Source organism: Hyperoodon ampullatus (assembly GCF_949752795.1).
Source record: "Hyperoodon ampullatus genome assembly, chromosome: 2".
NCBI lineage: Eukaryota > Metazoa > Chordata > Mammalia > Artiodactyla > Ziphiidae > Hyperoodon > Hyperoodon ampullatus.
The window spans coordinates 83,949,687-83,970,047 of NC_136915.1; the positions used below are offsets into that span (position 1 = coordinate 83,949,687).

At 39.6% G+C, this 20,361-nt stretch overlaps 1 protein-coding gene across 1 annotated transcript; it reads right to left on the reverse strand.

Annotated features, from left to right (window-relative positions):
- Window positions 1–2,091: 2,091 nt before the first annotated feature.
- On the reverse strand, window positions 2,092–15,608 carry DNTTIP2 (deoxynucleotidyltransferase terminal interacting protein 2; the record flags this gene model as incomplete). Its single annotated transcript, XM_079697477.1, has 7 exons — window positions 2,092–2,249; window positions 4,295–4,404; window positions 6,569–6,733; window positions 7,783–7,878; window positions 11,045–11,183; window positions 12,994–14,636; window positions 15,537–15,608. The coding sequence occupies 7 exons, from the start codon at window positions 15,606–15,608 to the stop codon at window positions 2,156–2,158; spliced, it is 2,319 nt and encodes a 772-aa protein (XP_079553603.1). The 3' UTR covers window positions 2,092–2,155.
- Between the last annotated feature and the right edge of the window lie 4,753 nt (window positions 15,609–20,361).

Below are 20,361 nucleotides of genomic sequence, written 5' to 3' on the forward strand. Positions count from 1 at the left end.
GGTATTTTACATTTGTTGATAACTCTCTACTTTGTTCCAAGTTACTTATGTGGCTTACAAAAATACATATAAGATAAAAAAAAAAGAATCAATGGAGACAAAAAAAGAGCATGTTAAAATGTAACTATAATACAGTTGACCCTTGAACAACACAGGCTTGAACTGGGCAGGTCCACTATACATAGATTTTTTTCAATAAATCCATACTAAAGTATTGATACTACACGATCTGAAAGCAGTTGATTCTCAGTTGCAGAACTGTGGATACAGAGGGCCTACTGTTAAGGTTTCTTACTTTCAGCTGCATGGGGTTCAGTGCCCCTAACTCCCGTGTTGTTCAAGAGTCAACTGTACTCAAAACACGTACTGTGAGCACCTCTAAGGTGGGTTAGTGAGAGCTGAACTTGGCGCTTAGGTTCAGTTCTCGTTCCTCATCACTGCTTTCCAATCCAGAGAGCTCTAATGCTGCTCTGTGTGCGAAGGATTAGAGTTCTCCAATCTTGCTTTCCCTGTAAAATGCACTGTAATGTACCAAATATCTGTCATAACTGCAGTTTTGAAGTATCAAATAATTCAACCTATTCTAGCATTCACTAGTCAGAAACCAGCATGAAAGTTATGAATAGATAAAAAGTTGACACACACCTCGAGCCTGAGAAAAAACTGCGTAAGTCCTCAATTGCACCGAGAAACACCATACAAAAGGATTGACAGCTTTGACTGTTCTTATAGTATAGTAGCATGAGCTGAAGAAACATTCTACTAACAATGTCTCCTTCTGCAAGAATGTGTAAAGGGTAAATTATTTCTTGTTTTTATATTTAATTCCCTCATAGCAGGTCCTTATTTTACCCAGAAGGCAAACTTAATATTCTTGGAATAAAAGTTTTTCTATAAAAGAGAACAGATAGAGATGTTTCACTAACTCCACCTATGAATGTCATTGTGAGTTTTATTACTAGGCTGCTTATGATCCCAAGCAGTAAACACAAAATAGAAGATTTCTTTTTTTTTTTTTTTCTGTACACGGGCCTCTCACTGTTGTGGCCTCTCCCGTTGCAGAGCACAGGCTCCGGACGCGCAGGCTCAGCGGCCATGGCTCACGGGCACAGCCGCTCCGCGGCATGTGGGATCTTCCCAGACCGGGGCACAAACCTGTGTCCCCTGCATCGGCAGGCGGACTCTCAACCACTGTGCCACCAGGGAAGCCCTAGATTTCTTATTTACTGAAATCCCAAGAAAGCAGTATGCTACAAAATAGACGTCCCGTGAATAATGACATAAAGGAAGCAATAACCCACCAAGAAGCATTAACAGAAATGGCCAACACTCCTTGGGTGTCGTGAGTTGCTTTAGCCAGGATGCATATTTCTGCCACTGGAGATGAGATAGGCTGGGCCACTTTACCTCCTAGCCAAACTAAAATTATATTAATACTATTTCACTGGAACACAACATTGAATCTGGATAAAATCTATCTTTCCTCCTGTTTCAGTTGCTAAAGAAGGAAAATAGCTCTCCTGCTTCTACCTTTAACCCAAACTTTCCAAGTAGTCCATCTTTTAAGTCCTTTTTATAGCTTCATTTAGTTCTTTGGTCATATACTAACATACACATGCTCCAAGAACACTTTTAACATTTCTTTGGTTTCACCTGTGGCTGTTATACTGGCAACAAGATCTCTGTATCCCAGCTTCACCAATTTTCTGGACTTGAATGTGCAACTGACAAAAGGGCACGATCTCTCCCCTACACACACATCTCTACATAATAATTACAATATTGCTCACGTATGTTTGATCATATTACTTTAAAATTTTTGAATGTTAGCAAACTTTATATTTTAAATGTTTTAAATTTTCTTTAAATAACCAAATGTTGAAAACTTTACAAAAATGTTAAATGAATGAGGTTATTTTCCTTTTTTTCCTCCTCAAAGGGTCTAAGCATGAGTGGATCCTTTGTAGACACCCCTATTTTTATCCAAGGGGCATGTGATTAATCCTCTCTAAAATCAACTTTTTCCAAAGAGAAATCCCTATATATAAATAGGGCCAGGCTATGTTAATTTATGTGATGCTTGTGTTAGTTTTCAAAATATCTTTAGTAATAAATAAAGGGGAGATGTAAAATTTTGTGATTTGCTTGGTGAACCTTAATTGCGAAACTTCTTCTTCTTTCGAAACTTCTTTCCTGCTGCATTTGCTGCCTTTTCAGCCATAATCTCTGAGTACTTCCTTCGGTTATATCTAAAAAGAAAAACCAAACCTTTAAGTTCTAAAGTATGACACACCAAACTTAGAAGTTAATGTAACCTTTTGGTGGGGAGCGGGGGGCGGTGGCAGGGAGGCACTTCTAAATTTCATGGTTTTTTTTGTTGTTTTTTTTTTTGCATTTTCACTATCTATTCATCACATCTGCACTAAGTTCCACCATGTGTAAGAAGCCATACTAGGTGCTGGGGACAGAGCAGTGAACCAGCCAGCCATAGTAGTCCCTACCCTTAGAGCTTGCAGTCTAGTAAGAAAAAAATGGCAACGGTAGAGGAAGACTTTTGAAAACTTTCAGCCACTAGAGACCCATGCTGTAATTTCTGAGATTGCCATCATGAAGATTACAAAATGTAGGTCAATTTTAAGTAAGCAAAGACTCAATCACCTTGTACCACACACCTCTGTGGGGAAGGAAACAGACAGGCTTGAGAGATAGGAAAACGAGAGGGACTCTGACAGTTTGAACATGAAACTGAAGGGAGAAGAGGTATCAGGACTTGCCCTAATGGATGGAGGGTGATGCCGTTTGGTCATGAGATACAGAACACTGGGAGAGGACCAGAATGTACAGGGAGGATAAGGTCAGTAGACCCCAAGTTAGCTCTTAGAGGGGCCTGTGAGATACCCATTAGATATTCCTGAGGCAGTAGCTGGTTATGGGCTCTGGACTCAGGAGAGATCTAGACTAGACATACACATTTGAAAGTCAACAGTATATAGATTAATACAACTCTGTGGGGATGAGATTTCCAAGGAGAGAGAAGTGAGAAAAGAGCATTGCTTGTTTCTAAAAATTTCACCATAAACCAGACTCATTAAATAGTTTACATAACACTCAAGTTAAACTTGTTTTCCATGTCTATATATTACACCAGCTTAAAAAACCTTGATAAACATTTTCACTTTTGCTATTAAACGAATCTAGAAGTTCGGCAGAGGTTTCTATGAGGTATGCTTTTAAATCTATACTATACACATACCTACTTCAAGGACATTTAAACATACTCAAATTGCCCCCATCTCAGGAAAAAAAAAAAATCCAACTCCATCCATTAGCTGTGACTCTCTCGTCTTGCTCACAACCAAACTTCTTCAAAGATTTCTCTCTTATTTCTTCAACTCACTCTCAAGTACCTTCCAGTCTACTTTCCTCCCCATCACTCCCCTGAAATCTCCTTTTGCCAAGGTTAATGTGACCTCCATGTACTAAATCCAAAGTTTAGTTCTTACATCAACTGAGCTCTCAGCAGCACTTATTACTGTTAGCCACTCCCTCCAGCTTATACCTGCCTGTAAAGTTCTCTTTCCTTGACATCCCCCTTATTTATTTGTTTGTTTGTTTGTTTGGCTGCGTTGGGTCTACGTTGCTGCGCGCGGGCTTTCTCTAGTTGGGGCGAGCGGGGGCTGCTCTTCGTTGTGGTGCGCGGGCTTCAGTAGTTGTGCCATGTGGGCTCAGTAGTTGTGGTGCACAGGCTTAGTTGCTCCGCGGCATGTGGGATCTTCCCAGACCAGGGATCGAACCCGTGTCCCCTGCACTGGCAGGTGGATTCTTAAGCACTGCGCCACCAGGGAAGTCCCTTTCCTTGACTTCTATGACACTGTGCTCTCCTGGTTTTCTTCATGCCTCCCTGGCTATTCTTTACCAGTCTCCTTTGTGGGCTCATTCTCTTCTAGTGAGCCAAATACTTTCATGCTTCCCTCTAAAGCAGTGGTTCTAAATTGGGAATGCTTATGCCCCACAGGGGCCACCTGAAACTGCTTGAAGACATTTTTGAGTGTCATGAATTGCGGGGGAGGGGAGTGCACTACTGGCGTCTAGTGGATAGACACCAGGGAGGCTGTTAAAGGTCCTACAATGTACAGGACAGTCCCCCCTAATAATTATTCCATCCAAAAAATATAATAGTGCTGCTGTTGAGAAACTCTGTGCTAAAGCATTTAAAAATTATCTTGAATTTAAAGTTTATGCATATTCTAAGGGAAAGCACACATATTATAAAGTGAAACATAAATTCCTTTACCTTCTGAACTCAGAATCGGCCAGCAGTTCCTCCACAATAGTTCTCTTCCTTTGTTTCCTGGGAACTCGTGAATGGTAGAAGTCAGCTGGATTGTCAACAATGGTTCCAATCTATGAATGATTGATTGAAATAAGTCATGCAATACCTGAAGGCCAAGTATCTTTCATATCTCAGGGTAGCTCTAACAAAGTATATTTATAGAAAGTAATGGAAAACACAGCTTACAATTTACTAATATTAAAATTAGTTTTGCCTTTTCTTAAAGAAAAAGAATCACTTATTCAATCTGCACTGGGTCCTACTAATGACATTTCTTCATTAGAGTTTACAGTAAAACCAAAATTCCTTTTATATAAGTGCTAGACAGTAAATTCTTGATGAATAGTCTAAATAGAGGAGGAAAAGTGGGACAGATAGTCTTTTAGTTTTCCAATTTAATGAAACTGACACATACATTCTACTATATACCTATTTGATCTCCTAGGTTATCATAATTGCTGCCAATGTAGAACCTTCTTACTGACCACTCTGCATCTGTTCATATGTTCAACCAAGTAAAATTTACAGTGTCTACTATGTGCCAGGCACTGTGCTAGGTGTTAGGGAAACAAAGACAAAGAATATCTGGTCCCTGCCAGTGAGGGGGCCAGAGTCTTTTTTTAAAATTTTATTTATTTAATTTAATTTTAAAATAATTTTTAAATTTTATTTATTTATTTTTTGGCTGCATTGGGTCTTCGTTGCTGCTTGTGGGCTTTCTCTAGTTGTGGCAAGCGGGGACTACTCTTCATTGCAGTGCACAGGCTTCTCTTCTTGCAGAGCACAGGCTCTAGGTGCGCAGGCTTCAGCAGTTGTGACTCGCGGGCTCTACAGCACAGGCTCAGTAGTTGTGGCTCATGGGCTGAGTTGCTCCGTGGCATGTGGGATCTTCCCAGCCCAGGGCTTAAACCCATGTCCCCTGCACTGGCAGGCAGATTCTTAACCACTGCACCACCAGGGAAGCCCCCAGAGTCTCAAGGAAGATCCAAAGGTATGCAACTAAAAAATTAAAGCATAACCTAATATTATGCTGAACAAAACACTCTAGATGCTCTGAAAACTAAATGGCGAATTCTATCGAATGGAGATAAAGAAGGTTTTACAAAGGATGACATTTTAGCTTGGATTTGTATGGGTAAAATTTCACCAAGCAAACATGGCAGAGCCAAACACTTGTAAAGTCAGAATGACTAGACCAGTCTGTGCATATCCTGAGAAGACTGAGCAGCTGAGTGTGTTGGAGCTTAAGAGGAGACTATGTGACCAAAAAAGGGGTGGTGAGCTAGTTTGGGTGCACATGGTGAAGAGCTACATTAAAGGGTAAAGACTCTATCCTATAGGTTATAAGAATCACTGAAGGTACCATTGAATATCTTGATTATCATTGAGCAGAGATGTGTCATAAAACAGACTGCTATTTTTTAAAGGAAAGATGACTGCCTACAACATAGAGGATGGACCAAAAGGGAGAGCAGACCTGGAGGCAAAGGACTATTACAGTAATCCATGAGTGACATGAAAGGTAGCCAAGAAGAACGAAATGAACTTGAGAGCTACCAGAGGGTGAATCAATTGGACTTTCATCTGAAAATACTTTGGAAACCAACTTTTAACTTGTTTTCAGAATAAAGAACCTTGAAAAAAAGAAGAGTTTGGGGCTTCCCTGGTGGCGCAGTGGTTGAGAGTCCGCCTGCCGATGCAGGGGACACGGGTTCGTGCCCCGGTCTGGGAAGATCCCACATGCCGCAGAGCGGCTAGGCCCGTGAGCCATGGCTGCTGGGCCTGCATGTCCAGAGCCTGTGCTCCGCAACGGGAGAGGCCACAGCAGTGAGAAGCCCACGTAATGCAAAAAAAAAAAAAAAAAAAAAAAAAAAAAAAAAAGAAGAGTTTGGTGTACATGAGTCCCTCTTTCCTGCCCCATCCTGCAAGGCGTCTTGCTCTTAGGCTAATAATACTCATATGTGGTACACCCATCTTGTAAGTTTCATAATTTTTAGAGAAGAAATTATGAAAAGCTAGTTACCGTTTGGAAACCTAGTTACCGTCTGGAACACCGTCTTTCTATATGGAAAGCCATTACAAGCTGGTGGCTGTCTGAATTGGGTTCTGGCCACTATTATACGGCCCGAGCAGATGTGCTCTGTAAATATTCATTTAAGAGTAAACAAATCACTATAGTGCTTTCCAAACTAAAATCCTCAGAACATTACTACCATTATTCTGTTTGCTTCATACCTGGAAGTACTTGGGGAAGCCATCTCTATCATTTTTCTTGTAAAACCTTTTTGGGTCCATGCTAGCTCTCATCTTCAGTGCTTTGAGATCATTTTTCAGTTCATCTGTCAGTTCTGGAGCTTTCATACCAAACCAGCCATCACCTGCTGTTTTTTGTCGCTCTTGCTGAAATTCAAATTTCAGAAACAATTAGAAAATTCTAATTTTAATAAGCAGTGTATAAACTATACCTCACTCCCCCTAAAATTATAAAGAAAATTTCATGAAAAACAAATAAGGTTACTTTACAGGAATGTATATATTAGTCTCCAGATTCACCTTTCATAAAATGATTAGATCACAAAAAGCAATTTCTCTGATAAATTAGGCACAGCACTGTCAGTTTCTTAAATGAGGGCTCCTTAAAATTTACTTTGTATCTTAGTAAGAACTGCTGACTTGGGAGAGTAACCCACAGCTTCAATTTTTATTGTCTAGAATACCCTACACAAGATGTAATGTATAAAAAACATTTCTACTTCTGGAGCTTTTATGTAAACATTAACACTTTTACTGAGTTGTCTCAGAAAGTTACTCACTCCAGCAAGTCCAGAAACTTCTATTATTTCTAAAATTATAAAACTTTCTATTTTTTTTGAAAACTCCTAGCAAGTTATTTGCTTAATTTCATTTTTTGTTCATTCACACAACAAATACTGGAGTGTTCACCATGTGCCAGGGTGCTCTGGTCATATTAGTGACATTACTGGAGCACCATCCTCAAATTTCCTCTTAAGCTCTCTCAATAATTTCTTTATCCTTATTAGTTGAAATGGAAGTAGTCCCCTGTGTTTTATTAAAGAAAATACTTTCTATGCTTTTGTTTGGCAGACTAAATAGGCCAGTGTTTTTAATGGCTACATTCAGTTCCCTACAAAAGCCCACAACAGAGCTCCCAGCCTTCTGTGAACAGTACCTATAAGCCAAAAGGTGTGGTGTGGACAGTGACCTCATATGCTGGCTGCCACTGTTTTTAAGGATGGTAAAAAAGAGCTTTCACTTTGTGAAAATCTATATGAAACGTTGTTTATGGAACCATATTTTACGGGCTCTTAGATATCTGTAACAATTTTCTTTGGAAACGTATATACTTTAATTGTACAGCCATGTTAGATAAACTGAATATATACAGTCAAACACATTAAACATTCTAAATAATGAGTCACTGTACTCACTCTGCGTTTTTTCTGAAGTTTATACTTTGATTCACTATATGGTGGGACACAGTAGTTTTTTTCAAAATCAGGAGTAATGACGGCTTTCTGCAAAAGCTGCAAAAATATTAAATTGGTTTTAAAATGTCAGAATGTCATTATTGTTTCAACATTATTGCCTTATAAAGGAAACATCTCCCACACTGAAGACTACTCCAGATATATTTACCTTTATGGACAAACATACTACTGCAAAGTTGCTCCTGTCCTTAAATTTGTAAATTGTATCAAAATAAAAATGCTTTAGGAGACAAACTGAAGGGTTTAGGGAATCTATAAAATCAATATTCATCTCAAATTTCTTTTTCTAATCTGAATCTGCACACACCAGATATACATTAATGTGTCCACTTGCATTTCATTGGTTTGCAACCAGCCACCTGCACCAACCAACTGGAAACGAAAGACAATAGGAACAATGCCGTAGAGTTCTTGAACTCCCTGGAAAAAAACCTGACTAGGCTTTAATAAGTTCTTCGATGTTGGTAAAACAGCTTTCTGTGATCTGAGGAGACCAGCTAGACTACTGATAAGAAACAGCAGTATAGATTTTGATTAAACAACATACGCTTTTTATGGTATACCAATGAAATTATGCCATCAAACAAATCTGCTTTTTGCAACCCAACAATATATCAAAGATGCTCTTTCAATGTCAATTCATACAAAGATCAACTTCATTCTTTTTAACAGCTGTTGTGCATAATTTTTCTTCTTGATATTTAGTTTAATAAGTCTCCATTACACTTTTTTCCATGAAACATTGTAAACATCATCTCTGCACACTTGTGATTATTTCTGTAAAACAGATTCCAAAATGTGTCATTTAAATTTTGATAGGTACTACTAAATTGCCTTGCATCCAAGTAGTATAAACTCCTACCAAGAGTTAATCAGTACCATTTTCTTTACATAGCCAACACAGGAGATTATCCTTTTGTGTTTTGTCAGTGGTACTTCATGAATGTTTCCATTTGCTGTTGATCAACTTTTTGTGTATTTATTATCTATGTATTGTAATATAAGTCTTCTTCTGTGGAATGCCTGTATTTTGGGGGGGTTATTTTTCATTTTTATACAGGGTTGTGTTCTTATTAATTTGTAGAAATGTATTTTGTATCTTGGTATTAACCTGTAGTCTTTTACTTGTCTTTAAGGTGTTTTTATTTGCATAAGTTTTAAAATTTTAAGTAGTCAGATCTGTTAATCTTTTCCTAAATGTCTTCTGCATTTCTTGTTACTTGCCTAGGGTGATTAAATACTGTCTTAATACTGTGTATGTGACTAAAAGGAACCTCAGGGTAATTAGTCATTTCCCCAGTACAAGAACTAAAGACAGCTGCTCCTTAGCCCTCAAAACAGTTCAAAGGAATACAGCAAATATTAATTTGGTCAATAGCATTTGAAATTATCAATTTAGAAGTCAATTATCAATTCAGAGATCCTCAATTCAGGTTCAGGACTAGAAGTTGCTGGGTAGCACAGTAGCAGTCTAGACTTTCCTATCAGTCAGAGAAGAGAGCATGACATTTATTTAATAGATTATTAAGAGCTGGTTGTGTGTCAAGTACTATAGTAGGGTTTAGATTGGTTCTCAACTGAGAGCAACTGACAATATCTGAAGACATTTTGAGGTGGGAGGGTGGTGCACTGGTAGAGATGGATGTTACTGGCACCTATGGGGTAGCGGCCAGGGATGCTGCTAAAAATATCCTACAAGGCACAGGACATTTTCCCACAACAAAGAATTATCCAGCCCAGAAATAAAAGACAGTAAAATAACAACGAATACCACATGATCAATAATCACTTAGATCTATACTGGGTGTTGCAGAAGCAGAGAGGAGGTACGGGGAAGGACTAGGGTCAAAGAATGCTTCCTAAAGGTTGTGATTTATAATCTCTGCATTGGCCTGGGAAGGACCAGGGTGTGTTCAGGGAACTATAGTAATTTTCTTTCTTTCTTTTTTTTTTTTTTTTACATCTTTATTGGAGTATAATTGCTTTACAATGGTGTGTTAGTTTCTGCTTTATAAAAAAGTGAATCAGTTATACATATACATATGTTCCCATATCTCTTCCCTCTTGCGTCTCCCTCCCTCCCACCCTCCCTATCCCACCCCTCTAGGTTGGTCACAAAGCACCGAGCTGATCTCCCTGTGCTCTGCGGCTGCTTCCCACTATCTATCTACCTTACGTTTGGTACTGTATATATGTCCATGCCTCTCTCTCGCTTTGTCACAACTTACCCTTCCCCCTCCCCATACCCTCAAGTCAATAGTAATTTTCAATGGTAAGAACACAGCAGGTGGACAGTCAGAGCTAGAGGAACAGAGGCACCTTGTATGCTCTGAGGAACCACTACAGGACTTAAACAGAATATCATGGTCAGATTTGTATTTTTAGAAAAAGAAATCTAGCAAGACCCTGGAGGATGGCTTGAAGAAGAGTAAGGAGGCCACTACAATAGTCTAGATGAAAAACACAACAGATGTCACTAGTCAGTGACAGTGGGGTGGAAAGGAGGGGACAGAGTAGAAAGTATATAAGAAGCACCGTCCCATAGGCTTAGTTGTTGAGTGCAAAAGGGAAACAGATTTTCCCTTGCAAAAGGAGGAACTGGTTTAGGTAGGGAAGAGAAGGGCAATTAGTGAAGTCAAGTGCCTGAGCACATCTGAATGAACAAACAACAGGCACCTGGATTTAAAGACCTGGGTAGGCTGCAAGGCTAGAAAATATTGATACTAAAGATTTGGAAGTCATTCAAGGTGACAGCTGAAACTGAGGGTTTGGATGAGGTTACCTAACCTGTAATTCCTTTCTGAAAATACACGTACAATTTTATGTCTATGCGCACATGTGCTTTTTTTCCTGGTGGGGTTAGTGGGCACTCACAGCTTTCAGATTTTCAACACAGTCCAAGGCAGTTAAGAACTAAAAGTATAGCAAGAAAAGAAAAAACACAACCCTTGGGATCATAACTGGTGATTGCAAGAAGAGTAACACTGATCCTATGTCACTTTAGTTTTCAAGCCTCATCTTTTATAGCTGGGACTTTATAATAAAAAAGAAGAAATGATTGTCCTGGAAAGAGGGAAAAAAGAAGCACAGTAGGCTAATGTGGTTGCACTGTAGGAAAATTAGTCTCTTACCAAGGACTAATCATTTCTAGAAGTGACTGGTTAGTTCTATGAAAACCAATGGGATGCTTTGTGCAACTTACCTCATTTTTCTTTTTCTCCTTGATCTGTGTTAGTGTTCTCTTGTTCAACTGTAGCTTGTCTGCATTGACATTAATATACAAACCACCCAACTGCTTAATACTCAGACCAGGATCTATGCTGCTGCTAGTCAACTTCAGACTGAAAGAGAAATGATCACTTTTAAGTGATTAAGAAATGATCTTTTTTAGATCATTTAGTAATTCAAAATGGAAACAATTGAGACTGTATTTTTATTTAGAAGAAAATTATGGGATGAATAATGAATTAAGCCTTTTGGAAGCACATCAAAATTTATTCCCTAGTTTTTCTTAGAAGAGGATTAAGGCCATATTACATGACAACAGACTTCATAAAGGGATTTTATAAAGAAAGAATTACAGAAAGGAGGAGGAAATACATCTGGCAATTTGCTCAACTTCATGTATAGGTAGTGAGTTAATATACATCCACATACTTCCATCTCCAAAGCCAATGAGAAAGACAGGGTCTTCTACTCCGAACTTCTAAGTTATCCAAATTTGGAAGGTTTTTCTGGGTAATTTAAGGGCATTTAGTAGTGCCTCTAAATCAGTGAGTTTTAAACAACGAGCATTCGTACTTTCCACTGGAGTTTAAAAAAAAATATAACTGTCAAACCCTGGATCCACCAAATCAGAATCTTCTGCAGTTGGCTTGGGCTCCTGCTATATTTATGTAATAAAAATTTCTACTTTATATTACTGAAGAGTCCTTTTTATAAACAAGTATACTTGGACTTACAGTCAGTTTCTTTCCTAATTATTCATATAAACTGAGCAGTTGAAAGTTTTGATAATCAACCTCTACTGGAAAGTGAAATCATTCAATTGTAGTGCCTTGGCAGTGATTCTCAACCCTGAGTGTACATTACAATTATCCTGGGGAGGAGGTGTGGCTTTTAAAAAATAAGTACACCTGAGACTAGCCTCAGCGATTTCACTGGTTTAGAGTGAAGCCTAGGCATCTGTTAATGGATAGTTCCTTACCAAGGATACCTGTATTTCCAGTGAATACACTGCCACCAAGGGCCTGTGCCTAGGAAAAACAAATTTGAAAAACAACAAAAAAAAGAAACTAAAGAAATAGCCCCCAAAGAGTGCTTTTCAATGGGTGGTAGATGGGATTATAGGTTATTGTTTTTCTCAGGTTTCCTCTATTTTTCAATTTCTCTACAATCAACATGTAGAAAAAACCAAGTTACCTCCCTTCCCTTTTATATGTTGCTCTTATAATCATGCAAGAAAACCTTAACAGATGATTTTTTTTTTTTTTTTTGCGGTATGCGGGCCTCTCACTGTTGTGGCCTCTCCCGTTGTGGAGCACAGGCTCCGGACGCACAGGCTCAGCGGCCATGGCTCACGGGCCCAGCCACTCCACGGCATGTGGGATCCTCCCGGACCGGGGCACGAACCCATGTCCCCTGCACCGGCAGGCGGACTCTCAACCACTGCGCCACCAGGGAGGCCCCAGATGATTTTTAATATACCACCAAACGGAGTACTTTTAGCTCTCATTGGTGGGAAAAATATGACTAACAAAGATACCCACATCAACAAGGGAAATGCTGGATAAAAAAGCTCTTCCATAAAGAACCCAAAGTAATAATTTTTTAAATTTCTATGACAAATATTTTTATGGTAAATTAGCCACTTCAAACATGTATCAAAAACTTACTTTAGGGCCTCCCTGGTGGCGCAGTGGTTGAGAGTCCGCCTGCCGATGCAGGGGATACGGGTTCGTGCCCCGGTCTGGGAGGATCCCATATGCCGCGGAGCGGCTGGGCCCGTGAGCCATGGCTGCTGGGCCTGCGCGTCCGGAGCCTGTGCTCCGCAACGGGAGAGGCCACAACAGTGAGAGGCCCGCGTACCACAAAAAAAAAAAAAAAAAAAAAAAAAAAAAACTTACTTTAAAAAATAAAAATAAAACTTACAGTTTAGATTTTGTGCTATTTAGTAAGTTGTCTTCATCACTAAACTCATTATCTTTACTTCTGTCACTGTCTGATGGTTCTTCTTCACTTTCTTCCTCCTCCTCCTTTTCTTCCTCAGTGGCAACCTCACTTGCCTTGTCTTCTTCATCCAAGTAAAAATTTTCATCAGCATTCAATCGAGGAGTTGTGTCAATTACAAACAATGCATTGCCACGTGATGTATTTTCTGAGTCTCCATTTAATGACTCTTTTTGACCACTATTTTCAACAAAACACACAGTGTCCTCTTCATTCTCACTGTTTTCAGACTGCTGGCTTTCATCACTGCTGAGAACTAATAAAACAGAATCATCTTTATCCTGAGATGTGCTGGGCTCAAGTTCACACAGTTTGGTATCACACTGAAAATCTACATCCCTTTCTTTGCTCATGTCTTCGCCAACAACTATAACTGTGCACTCTTCTTCTTCATCACTATCACCACCATCACTAAGTTCTGTCCAGTCACTTGTTTTTATGCTGCTGTTTCTCTCTTCATTCCATCTGTCCACTTCCACAACTGCAAATGTCTGAGCTAACGATTTCATTACAGCCTCACAGTTCAGGTTTGAGGATGCTGAGGTGGTTTTGCTACTTTCGGGGGTTGAATGCCTTTGCGAAAGTGACTGCTGAAGACTAGTGTCCTGAAGTTCAGAAAGATTCTTCAACTGAGAATTTTTCTCATTAATTTCTTTTCCCGCATCTATTATTCCTTTGGCTTCTTCATCTAAGCTCTTACAATTCTGCTTTGTTATTTCTTTGAGAGGTGAAACGTCATCTTGTTTTTCCTGTCTTATATTAAAACTTTGGCTTTTTTGCGCTATTAGTTTTTTTCCTGAATTTCCAAAGAAGGAGTCATTATCAGGGTCATCATAAGTTTCATTATTAGAGATATCTGGCTTATTTATCTGAGAAAGCGATCTTGCTAGTAAACGAGAAGAAGTTCGTCTGGTATCTGAATCCTCTAAATTCACAGGTGTATTTATGATTTGCTTTTCATTTCCTGGTACAATCTTAGTATCATTCTCCTCAGTTTGTGCCTGTAATTTCCTTTGCATACTCCTTGTTGTTCTCCTAGTTGCAATTCCAGAAAATGAAGAAATGTCTGAGCATGATGACTCAGCATCAGAATTAGCTTCCACATGGGATTCTTGGTTTGGATCGGTTCGGGATTTAGCCTTACTTCTCCTGGTTCTTGTTGCTATTTCTGTGGGATGCACAATTCTAGAATTACCTGAAATATGTGATTCTGCTTCAGAGACTTCTTCTTCAGTATGAGACTCACTTACTCGAGTTATTTTCAGCTTCTTCCTTACACTGGAAACTGGGGTGCCTGCAACTAAGATCTGCCTTCTCCTAGTTACTCTTAAAATGGGTTCCTGGGCCTCAGACACAGAACAGTTTGACTCTGCTTCAGAGATCTCTCCATCAGTAGAAGGTTTGTTCATTCCTGGTAATGAACCTGTAGTTCCGCTCTTCCTCTTCCTGGTTTTAGGAGCTGGACTTTGTTCCCTAGTGGTCTGTGATTCATCAATACTTGGGTCATCAGATGGAGATTCCTTCCGGCCTTTTGGATGTGCCTGAATTCTTGCCGCAGCAGAATTCTATAAGCCAGTGAAAATACATTGTGATTTAGGTAGGGCTGGGACAAGAGCAAAGTGAATGAGGCACTCCCCTCAGAAGCAAATTTTAAGAGGGCACTAAAAAACTAAGTAAACAAGATTAATGTAAAACAATAACAACAACCATCACCACCCACAATTTAAAAAAAAATCAATACTTAAATACTGGATCTGACTCTGCATTTGCAGGCCCTGCCTCACTAGCGTCACCTAAGTCCTGGATCTGACTTTAGGGAACAAAACAAATAATTGAAAAAGAAAATTTTCTCCACTCAAAGTCACATATGCTAGGTGGACCTACATTCCGACATACATATAGGAAAAGACGAAAGATAGAATCGGTCGCTGTGCTTACGTTTTCATACCTAAGCGAATTAATGCTCCCTTCCCTTCATCGCAACATCAGAGGCAACGGACGACTAACGCCACTGAATTACTAGCTGGCGTCACCACAGCCCTCCCCACGCCAGAAGGAGGTGCTGTCGGGGCACAGCCAGTCTTCCCACGTGAAAATGGTGCCTTCTCCATCCAATCCGGCTAATGAGGCTCACACTTGGTGGCCGAAATTAATCCTCCTTAGCACGGTGTTAGCAGTCAGATTAAAAGGCCTGAGCTGTGCATCTGCATTACGGAGCTGAACTACCGCAAAATAAGTTACCTAATCTCTCTATTCCCTGCCACGCATTATATTAAAAGACCCTAGTGAGGTCTGAAGAGGAAGCTACAGGCTTAGCACGGAGCCTGGTACACAGCTGCGCGCTGCCAGTTCCGGCTTTTCTGCCGCTCCTCCCCAGGCTCCGCGGGACCCCAGCGCCACCCACCTCCCTGAGCACCGTTCTGCGAAGCAGTGAGAAGAAATGAGGGAGCATTGAGATCTCCTACCTTCTGCTGGGAGCTTTCAACTGACGTGGCTTGGATCCCGGCCCGAGGCCGCGCAGACCTTGTAATCACCATCTTCCAGGCTTGGAGCCGCCGCGGCGCCCCCGTCCGCGCTCCGGAAGTGCGTCAGAGAAGCGCCACACTCGCGTTTTCCCGCGAGAATCCCGGAACTCGAGAACTCGTACCGCCTCCGGCCCTCCGACCTAGGCCAAGGCTGTCTCACCCCGGGAGCCGGAAGGAGAGGGGTATTAGCGTTCACGACAGTGCGGTAGAAGACAGAGCAGCCTTGTGTAGGGAGAGACCTTCCCGGCGTGGCCTAGGGCCCTCGTCCCCGTTACACACGAACGAATTGGAAAATAGCATCATCTGTGGGAATGTAAATGATACAGCCACTATGGAGAACAGTATGGAGTTTCCTTAAAAAACTAAAAATAGAATTACCATATGACCCAGCAATCCCACTACTAAGCATATACCCAGAGAAAACCATAATTCAAAAAGACACATGCACCCCAATGTTCATTGCAGCACTATTTACAATAGCCAGGTCATGGAAGCAACATAAATGCCCATGGACAGACTAATGGATAAGGAAGATGTGGAACATATATACAATGGAATATTACTCAGCCATAGAAAGGAACGAAATTGGGTCATTTGTTGAGATGTGGATGGATCTAGAGACTGTCATACAGAGTGAAGTAAGTCAGAAAGAGAAAAACAAATATTGTACATTAATGCACATATGTGGAACCTAGAAAAATGGTACAGATGAACCGGTTTGCAGGGCAGAAATTGAAACACAGATGTAGAGAACAAACGTATGGACACTACCGGGGTAAAGTAGTGGGGGGTGGGTGGTGGGTGGTGGTGGTGGTGTGATGAATCGGGTGATTGGGATTGACATGTATACACTGATGTGTATAAAATGGATGACTAATAACCTGTTGTATAAAAAAATAAATAAAATTCAAAAAAAAGAAAATAGCATCACCTGCTCTACTACGTCCATCCTCTCATTTGTTCAGCAGAGGTCTTAATGCAGCCATGGGTATGGCCGAAGGAGATGTTTGCATTATTTATAATGCCTTTTAAAAAATCATATACTCTTGTATTACTTGTGAAGTTAAATATAAATAAAATAAAATTTAAAGACGTGGTTCAGGTAAAAGATGTATATGTTAAATGCCCAGGAATTCGGAGGCTATTTAGGAAGCTATATAATTTAAAGGTGCAATGGTGAGTAGGAATTGGGAATAAGCAGAATAGAAGAAATGTTAAATTGTAAAGGAGAGAGAATTTTTTTAAAAGTTTTTTGCAGTGAAAGGAAGAGAATGACTAGAATCAAGAGACACTTTGATTTTTCTTTTAGGATAAAGGGTGGAGAGCTAGGATATGTTTGAGGGTAATGGAAAGGGATTGAGGAAGTATGTAAACAGTTGTTGGAGATGAGAATGAGCGCCTCATCAAATCTCCCTTACTTTAGAACAGAAAACCAATTTTTTTTTTCTTAAAGTCACAAAGTACAGAATTTTCAGTGGGCACACTGCCATTCAGCTAAATAGTTCCTTTCATAGTTTCTCTTGCGGCCAGATACAGCTAGGTTTGGACTAATTACGGATCAATTAAGTGTTCTGTAGTTCTCTAGGGACATCTTAAAAGAGAGGAGGTCCTCCTTGCCTTCTTTAACTTCATTTCACCCTGTGGAAAGTTGGTTCCCTGGTTTTCAAGCAGCAATCTTGTGCCATGAAGATGAGGGCCATGCTTTTAAGGATGGCAGAGCAGTAGCAAAGAAAAAAATTGAGTTTCTGACAAGTTGTGGAACTGCTGTATCAGTTCTAAATAGCCTAATTTTAGAGCTGTTTCACCTGAGAAAAACACCTCTTTTTAAACCAGTTATTTGGGGTTTTCTGTTTTGCAGCAAGCCTAATTCCAACTAAAGAACGGAATTAAAAAATGGAGATGGAGGAGTTAGCCACAAAAGAATGCTCCTTCCTTTGAGGCAAGAGGGAAGAGTTGATAATTGAAGCAGAGAGGAGACTATAAATGCAGGGAAATTAAAGTGGGGAGAAGAGGAGGGGATTTGAAGTAGATAACAATCTCTATAAGAAGAAGGTGATTCATCTGCTCAGAAGAATGAAAAAAGTTTAGATTGACTGTCATGGGGAATGTGGTAAGGAGCAAAAAGAAGTTTTAGTAGGGCCAAGTAGCAATGAGAGTAGGTAAGAGAAAGAACAGAAGATGGGTTAAATTTGAAGAGGAGGTGGAGTGGTGTAGAGGAAGGAAGATGAAGCAACTGGAGGTGGGTAGTGGAGATCAAAGCAGCAGAGGACAACAGCATCAATCATAGTAATAGTAGAGCACCTACTGTATGCTGGGTACTAAGTGCTTTACATGCATTAACTCATTTAATATATATGACAACTTTAACATGAGCAAATGCATGAAAACAGAAATTAAGATCACAGGAGTGGGTGTAGAAAATTGGGAGAGTATTAGAACACCAGTGTGTACTGTTCACTTACAAGCATGGCCCCTTTAAGATGAAACAAACCAAAAAACCACTCCCAAATATTTACAATCTAAAAAGTTCAAGAAACAAACATTAAACACTAAGATTAAAATGTTAGTACATATTCATAATATAAGAAGACTGAGCTGGTCTGCTGATCAGGGGCAAAACTGCAAAGTATTGTTTTTGTTTTATGCGAGCTTACCAGGTCTGCCATGTTTCCCTATCTCTACCTTCTTTACCTGCTCTCTTCTTTACCCAAAGTGGATTTGGGGAAAATACAGTATAAAAACACAGTAATTATTACACAGGCCCAAAGGGAAACTCTCCCATGATTGTCTATATTTTACTAACTAAAACTCTTAAATTACAGGATTGAATCTCTGGAATTTTAGGCATTAACCAAAAGATGAGTGTTTTAGTGCATAAGCCTTCTAAAAGTACATTTTGCATTATTACATACAAAACATTACTTTTAAATTAAGTTTGACGGGTAAGATGGTCTCCAATGATCCTATCCTCTGGTCTTCATACCCTTGAGTCTGGGCTAGACCTAGTGACTTATAATGAAAAGAATGTAACAAAAGTGATGGGTGTCACTTTCAAGATTAGGTTACAAAAAAAGCTGGCTTCCATCTTGCGATTTCTCACTTGTTCATTCTGTGCTTGTTATGAGCTGCCCTACGGGGAGGGCCATGTGGCAAGGAAGTGAGGGAGGCCTCTGGCTTACAGCCAGAGAGGAACTGAGTCCAGCCAACAACCTCACCGAGCGAGCCTGGAAGCAGGCCAACCTCAATCAAGCGCACAGGAGAGACTGGAGTCCCAGATGACCCCGACTGCAACATTTTGAGAAGCCTTGAGGTAACCAGATGCAGCAACAGATAATACAGTCAGTATTAATTTTGTCTGTTCTAAAAATTTCATGTAAAGGAAATCATGTATTTTCATGTCTAGCTTCTTTCACTCACTGTATTTCTGAGACTCATCCATGTTACTTTGTACACCAGTAGTTATTTTTTATTGCTGATTATACTTCAACTATCCATTCAACTGTTGATAAACATGTGGGTTGTTTCCAGTTTTCAGCTATTATGAAGAAAGTGCTATAAACATTCATATATGGCTATTTCAGATATATGATTTCTCTTGAGTAAATACCTAGAAGTGGAATTGCTGGGTCACATGGTACATGTACATTTAATTTTGTAAGAAATCCCAAGTGATTGTATTGATACCATTTTACAGTCCCAACAGCACTATGAGAGTTGCTTCCTCCACATCCTTGCTGCCACTTGGTACTGTCAGTTTTTAAAAATTTTAGCTATTTTAGTGATATTTCATTGTGGTTTTAATTGGCATTTCCCTGATGACTAATGATGTTGAACATGTTGTATATTCTTATTGACTATTCGTGTCTTCTTTGGAGAAAAATACGTTCTAACATTTTGCCTACTTTTTATTGGATTGTCTTAAGCTGTAAGAGTTCTTTACACATTCCAGATACAATATTCTTATCAGATATATGATTTTCAAATATGTTATCCTATTTTATGGGTTGCCTTTTGACTTTCTCGATGGTGTTTCTGAAGTTTTAAAAAATTTTTATTTTATTGAAGTATAGTTGATTTACAGTGTATTAATTTCTACTGCACAGCAAAGTGATTCAGTTATATATATAAATATATATATATATACATCCTTTTTCACATTCTTTTCCATTATGGTTTATCTTGATGGTGGTTTTTTTTTTTTTTTTTTTTTTTTTTTGTGGTACACAGGCCTCTCAGTGCCGTGGCCTCTCCCATTGTGGAGCACAGGCTCTGGACGCGCAGGCTCAGCGGCCATGGCTCACGGGCCCAGCCGCTCTGCGGCATGTGGGATCTTCCCGGACCGGGGCACGAACCCATGTCCCCTGCAATGTCAGGTGGACTCTCAACCACTGCGCCACCAGGGAAGCCCTTGATGGTGTTTTTGAAGTGCAATTTAAAAAATTTGATTATGTCCAATTTATTTTTCATGAGAAATATTTATTACAAGTATTTCATCCCAGTCTGTGGCTCACATTTTCACACTTTCAAAATACACTGTTTTCTTAAGTATATTTTGAAGAACAGAAGATTTTAATTTTGATTAAATCTGGCTATTGATATTTTCCTTTATGATTACTTTTTTGGTGTTATCAGAAAACTCTGAAGCCAGTTTTCATTTTCTTTCTTTATTCTAATTACATACACATAAAAATGAATAGAACACTTCAAATGAAAAAAACGTAACCAGAGGGAAAAACAGATTATTTCTAGGGAAGAAAATCCAGGT